Source organism: Cynara cardunculus, unplaced genomic scaffold (genome assembly GCF_001531365.2).
Source record: "Cynara cardunculus var. scolymus isolate 2C unplaced genomic scaffold, CcrdV1 Un_Scaffold_5260, whole genome shotgun sequence".
Lineage (NCBI taxonomy): Eukaryota > Viridiplantae > Streptophyta > Magnoliopsida > Asterales > Asteraceae > Cynara > Cynara cardunculus.
In genome coordinates, this window is record NW_020202314.1 from 2761 (window position 1) to 9484 (window position 6724).

At 35.3% G+C, this 6724-nt stretch overlaps 1 protein-coding gene across 1 annotated transcript; it reads left to right on the forward strand.

Moving 5' to 3' along the window:
• The first annotated feature begins 290 nt into the window (after window positions 1-290).
• LOC112504337 (protein trichome birefringence-like 5) lies at window positions 291-6121 on the forward strand. The gene is made up of 5 exons (XM_025108264.1): window positions 291-960; window positions 2109-2301; window positions 2655-2848; window positions 4295-4450; window positions 5514-6121. Exons 1-5 carry the CDS (start codon window positions 329-331, stop codon window positions 5833-5835), a joined length of 1497 nt encoding a protein of 498 aa, XP_024964032.1. The 5' UTR covers window positions 291-328; the 3' UTR covers window positions 5836-6121.
• Window positions 6122-6724: the final 603 nt, after the last annotated feature.

Consider the following 6724-nt stretch of genomic DNA (forward strand, 5'->3'; position numbering starts at 1 on the left):
AAAGTCTCTTAATCATTCTGTCCATTTAATCATTATATACCATACCATTGCCAAACATCCCCTTAATATCATAGATGAAAATTACAATTCATATTCATAGAAACCAAAATAGTAATTTCAAAATTAAAGGGAATAAATTTCATATTCATAGGTAGGGGGATCGTAATTTCAAAATTGAAGAGGCTAAAATCATCATCTTTCTCCAATTAGAGGGACGAAAATCGTAGTTTACTTATGTGAAAAGTGAAAATAGATGATCTTCTCCTGATTTTCTGAAGAAAGATAAGAATTTGAAGAACATTAACATGTCACTCCACACCCAAGAAGAATGACAACAACTAGAAACCCACACAAGAATCGCTACACACTCCCCATCGTCTTCTTACTCTTAATATTCCTCGCAACCATTGTCCTCTTTAGCAAAGGAACTCTCGATTCCCGTTTATCTGTTTACACAACAATAACAGATCCGAACAACCGACTTCCAGATCCTGTGATCGACAACTCCAAATCCAATACTGGAATTGGGTTTGTTGAGACTCAGTCTATTGACAAAACCCCATTGCTTCAAACCAAGTCAAAAGAATTGGAATTCCTTAATGATGACTCAATTTCGATAAATGAAACTGGGTTCGGTGAGTCTCCAGAGGAAAACCCACTTCCCCTAAATGATTTGGAATTGGTCAATGATGACTCAGTTTCAGAAAATCGAACTGGGGTTGTAGAGAAAACCCAGGTTCATGAAGACGAGCAAGTTGCGGAATTAGTTAAGAAGAGTGTGGATTGGGGGAGGAGTTGTAATATGCATTCTGGGAAATGGGTGAAAGATGAAGAGTACCCAATTTATAAACCTGGGTCTTGCCCTTTTGTTGATGAAGCTTTTGATTGTGAAGCTAATGGAAGATCTGATGAAGAATATATGAAATGGCGGTGGGAGCCTGATGCATGTGAGCTTCCAAGGTTTGTTCTTTAATGGCTGTTAACATTCAATAGTAGTAATGTGCTTAATTCTTTTGATTTTACCTCGTTTATACACTAACTGATCATAGATGATCTAATTTTCCTTTGAGATAGTAATGTACTAGAATTTGGAATTAAGGGAGAGGACCCAGGAGTTAAGGGTATAACTTAAATCAATTGGAATAATGTCTTCCTTAAATTCTACCATGTATAAGCAAAAGAAGTTCAATTGAGCACCACTGGCTTCTGGTGGATCTTGTAATAACTAAATGGGACTCGCAGCTTATTTGCTTAAGTATACATTGATAGTGGTTTAATGATATAGAAAGTGGCTTATTCTCTTGGGAGGGAGCTTTATGCAAGTTTTTTCCAAACCTGCCCCTATCAGAAAACTCATACAAGAACATTCTCATTCTATATAGACAGATTGTGGTTATCCTTACTCGTGGCATTGAGTTTCTCTATGTCATTTTAGAGGGAAATGAGTCTAATTGATTTAGGAAAATATTGTATAGTTGGAAGTAATCAAGATCAATTTTTTGAAATTGTTAACAGATATGGATTTTTTCATTGTAGCCAGGTCAATCATTTGAAAACATGTATGTTTACTGATGAATTTAAATTAACAAAGAAAACCATCTATTGAAGTCTAAGCTCATTAATGAATTAGATAATAGTAGTTATTATCCAGTAATTTAACAATTAATGTAGAAAGATTTTAATGCCCTTTTAGGATGTTAGAGAAAATGTTGATCTTTTTCTGGGAAATCCTGAAAAAGGGAAAAAATTCATTTGTTTTTGGGACAGCAGATAAGGCAACAAAAGTAGAAGAATGATTTTGTTCTTGCAGGTATTTTTGCTTATTTAGAAACACACACACACACATATATAAATGTGTATATATATATATATATATTGTATTAGATACTAGAGGTAGCCTAGACATTATGTTTAGATCTTGGCGCAATTTGTGATCCTTTTGCTCTCTTTAGTGGTCTACCTTGTGCATGTGTGATGGTAGACATATGCATCAGCTTTCGTTTTAATGCAAAATGGTGCCAAATAGGGATATTGGGGTATCCCTTAGTATGCGGAAATGAGTACTATATATGTGACTGATTATTAATTATGGCTATTTATGTGTTTAGGTTCAATGCAACTGATTTCTTGGTGAGACTAAGAGGAAAGAGATTAATGCTCATCGGAGACTCTATGAACCGGAATCAATATGAGTCACTTCTTTGCCTTCTCTATGAAAGCCTTCCTAACAAGAGCAAAATGTACGAAATTCATGGCTACAAAATAACCAAGGGAAGAGGTTATTTTGTCTTTAAATTTGAGGTAATAATAGGGATTTTCATGTCCTTAAAACGAGACCTTTATGTCTATAATTTTGTTCCTAAAGTTAGTCTTCTTATAAGTGTTATTAGGGGGTGTCATTCTTTTATACCATTTTCCACCATACTCAATTTGCTTTTCTCCATCTTATGTGTCCCAACCTCGTATCTCACATCAAGTAAACAGGGCCAACAGAACAAAAAAGTACTAAATGGCCTAAATAAATGCATGTCAATTTGCCTTTCCAGCCTCATATGACATCTTTTTGCAACACCTTGAAGATCCGGGCACACAGCCTTTATATTTATCACTGAAATTCCATTAAAAAAGTAAGGACTAAAGCTATCTTTTGGCAGGATTATAACTGCACAGTTGAGTTTTTGCGCTCTCATTTTCTCGTGAGGGAAGGAATTCGAATCAATGGGCAAGGAAACTCGAATCCAACATTATCAATGGATAAAATTGATAAATCAGCTGGACGTTGGAAGCGGGCTGACATTCTTGTCTTTAATACTGGACATTGGTGGGTTCATGGAAAAACTAGTAGGGGGTATGTATGCCGATTCTTGTGTAGTTTAATTTCTGTACTTTTTTAATTTATTTTTCACATTAAATTATTCTTCTTAATCATAAGAATCTCTTATAATGTTGTAGGCTCCTGTAGATTTTTTTTTCAACATGCAAAAAACAAATTATGAGAAATTTTGCATGGTTGATGCTACATTTACACCCAAGAACTTCAGAAGTGTGTCATTCGACATAGTCAATTTTCATTCATTTCTACCATTTTTACCGTTCTGTGAGTCCATCTTCAGCACATCCACATTTCTTTCGCCACCATAAAAATAAGACCGACACTGGGGAATGAGTATGCCTAAGAATGATTTTTCAATCCTTAATTTAGACAGGATCCAAATGAGCATGGGAATGGTGATGAGAACATTGGGGAATGAGAATAGTGATGTGTGATTTTTCATTCCCTCCATTTAGACAGGAATGACCCATTACCCAAATCGGTAAATGCTCATTCTTGTTGAAGTCCCACATAAGCCACAATTGGACCATTCTCCTAAATATATGTTGGAACCTCCTCATCTCAAAGGCTCTTTTGGAGAGTAATCAAATGGGGTTCCACATCATCTCACTATTCTGTTATACCAAGCCAACCAGCAATATTGATTCTCATTCCTTGTATCCCATAACCTTCATTGAAGAACAAAACAGTCAGTTTTTTTAATCATCTTCAGATAGAAAAATATAAGAGCTATAAACTGTGGTAAGGGCCTGTAATTAACTCATCACGGAGTTGGATTGGTGATGCAGTGCTCAGGTTTACAAGCTAACTCGAGCTCCATAACCAATTGCTAAACTTTTGAGCCAATTGACCATTGGTAAATGTTTTTTGTGACCATATATATGCACATCACAATAGTTGTACTTCCCTGAAGCAGATCATAATACCATATTAACCTCTGGGGGTTCTATTTCAAAGCCAATCAACTCAGGGGATGTTCGGGTTTTCCATTACGTTTACGGATAAAGCTGTCTGTGTAGATTAATCTATCTGTATAGATTGGGAAGGTTTTTATTTGGGAGAGTTTGTTCATAGATGGAAGGAGCGTGTTTTTTAATTGGGAGGGGCAGGTTTAGAAAAAACTTGGCTTTCTGCATAAAGCTCCCCTTAGAAGCTTACTGAATAAGCCACTACCAAACAGTCATGTTTAGCTGATAGAATAATCTGTGAGTCCTATTAAGCTGCTAACAAACATGCCCTTAGTGTCATATATGTTCATCAAGTGATTTGTTAATCCCAGATATTGTTGAATAGTTGCTGGTATAACTTACTATAAAATTTCAGCCACTTGAGATTGTTGCCGGGATTGCTTGTTTGAATCCATGAATTTTCTTTTCCTCTCATCTTTTCATAACATCTTGTTGATCATATAAAAGGTCAGATATGCATCTGTTACAATCAAGAAAAATGTTGGTGTTGCAGGAAAAATTATTTTACAGAGGGGGGTTACCTTTATCCCAAGTTTGATGCTGTGGAAGCTTTTAGGAGATCAATGAAGACATGGGGAAAATGGATTGATAAGAATATGGATCAAGAAAAGTTGGTCTTTTACCGCGGCTACTCATCTGCCCATTTCAGGTACTGTTTTCCTAGACTCGTTCTTATTACTCCGTTGTAGAAACAGGGATTTTGTTGAATCCCACATCGACTAGCCTTGGACCCTTTCTCCTCAATATATGTTGAAACCTCCATGCTCTTTTGAAGAATAATTTAATGGGGTTCCACATATATTCTCACATTGTCTACCACTTTAAGGTCCCATTTGATTTGCAAGAATGGAATGGGTTTTGGGGAATTGAATTCAAATCCATTCTAATCCTGTGTTTGGTTTGTGAAATTATTCGGATTTGAAATCCATCGAACATAAGATTTTGAAATCCTAAGTGGGAGGTTGGGATTTTCACGGGATTTCGTAGGATTTGTATATAATAATGTTTAAAAATATGTTAAAACCATTTGTTTTCTAATAATCAATGAATAAAAAAGTAATTTAATTATTTATAATTATTTATTATTTGTTATCACAAATTATTAATTAGGATTGAAATTCAATTCGGTTCCAAACCTAACATACCAAAGCTTTCAAATCCAAATCCCTCCAATTCCAAATCCATTCATGAAATCCAAATCTCTCAAAACCATTCCATCAAACCAAGCCGCCCCTAAGGGTTTTGACAATATGCGCCCATTTACCCTCCATTGAAGAGGGAATGTTGGGGTCTCATATCGGCTAGACTTGACCAATTCCTCCTCAACATGACATAGCAGTTGCATGTTTTATGTTGCAAATTTGATTACTTGACCCCAGAAGTCAAACTTTGGTTTGTGCCATAGTTATAGCATACCGCGTTTCTGCTGTCACCTCCATGTTTTGCTTTCATTACTTTTCTTCAATTCTAAGGGGCAATTATCAACACAAACCTAGTAAGTGCTTACCTGGTAAGATTTGTGATCATCAAAATAGCGTAGTATAAGCATCTCTTAGCCGGTAAGCACTAGAGTCACCACCCTCACTTACCGGTGACTATCATCTCTGACCGGGTAAGCATCTCTTTCTTGATAAGAGGCAGCAAGTGTTCAGTAATGGCCTCTAGAGGGTAGAAAATCACCATCTTATTCTTGACTTTCTTGATTAAAACAGAGGTGGAGAATGGGATTCAGGTGGAACATGCCATGACGAGACTGAGCCCATTAGAAGTGGGAGAATCATAGATTCGTACCCGCAAAAAATGCAGATACTTGAAGAAGTGATCCAAGAAATGCGATTCCCAGTTGTAGTTTTAAATGTTACAAGGTTGACCAATTTTCGTAAAGATGGTCACCCATCGGTTTATGGCAAAAACGTGACTGGTCTGAAAAAAGTGTCGACTAAAAAGGAAGATTGTAGCCATTGGTGTCTTCCAGGAGTCCCCGATGCTTGGAATGAACTCATTTATGCCACGCTAGTAGCTCGATCACGGTAACCGCTTAATGATCAAACATCATTATGCGTAGACTTTACATTGCAACGGTCAAAGAACAACCTTAGAAGTTATTATACATGAAGTACGTAGTCATTGCAGAGGGTTGCAAATCACAAACACATTGTTTACACATGTTTTTCAGAAAACGATAATATTATTCAATTGGCAAAATGGAATGAAGTTTGTCTCGGTTCCTATTTAATGTAACAAAGAGTATCTTTTTATCAATCCATGTAACATAGTTTCAAAAATTTTATTTAATGTAACTAAGTTCCAACATTTCATGTTATGAAGCCATTCTTTGACCGATAATTTGATGCTCTTGTAACATTTAATGACGTAAATGTCAAGTTTCTCGTTTGTTTCCTTGTAACCCTTTCGTAAATAGGTATCCACATCATAAAATGTTACATGATTGGTAGGTTACTGATTAAAATGTGTAGAAAATAAGAAATTTTGCAACTTTGTTACATCGATTAAGGCAAGGAAAATATTCGCTACAATAAATAAGAAGTAAACTAAAAAACTCTGTTGTATTTTGAAATATTTTATCCTATTAATATCCTCACACGTGCAAAATTTGGCCTTTTATGGTTGGATCCGTTTTTGGCAGGTGGCCAAAAATCACGAAATAAAAAACGAAAGATTACACAGATATTGATTATTGCCAAAGTAGAGATGTTATAATAAATTTTTTTTTAAAATAGAGAAAACAGAGATTTTGGGCATGTTTTTGCTCCAAAACATTTCTCTAGAACGGAGAAAGTAGAGAAAAAGTGTAATAGTTTCTAAATTTGGAGAACATCTCAAAAATAATTACAATAAGAAAAATAGTTTTTAATATATTTTCATGAATAGGAAACACTAAAAATAAATATTTAGAAATGTA

Coding starts and splice junctions, on each gene's coding strand:
- LOC112504337 (XM_025108264.1), top strand. CDS start 329: ATGACAACAACTAGAAACCCACACAAGAATCGCTACACACTCCCCATC. Junction 961..2,108: donor GATGCATGTGAGCTTCCAAG/GTTTGTTCTTTA, acceptor TTATGTGTTTAG/GTTCAATGCAACTGATTTCT. Junction 2,302..2,654: donor ATTTTGTCTTTAAATTTGAG/GTAATAATAGGG, acceptor ATCTTTTGGCAG/GATTATAACTGCACAGTTGA.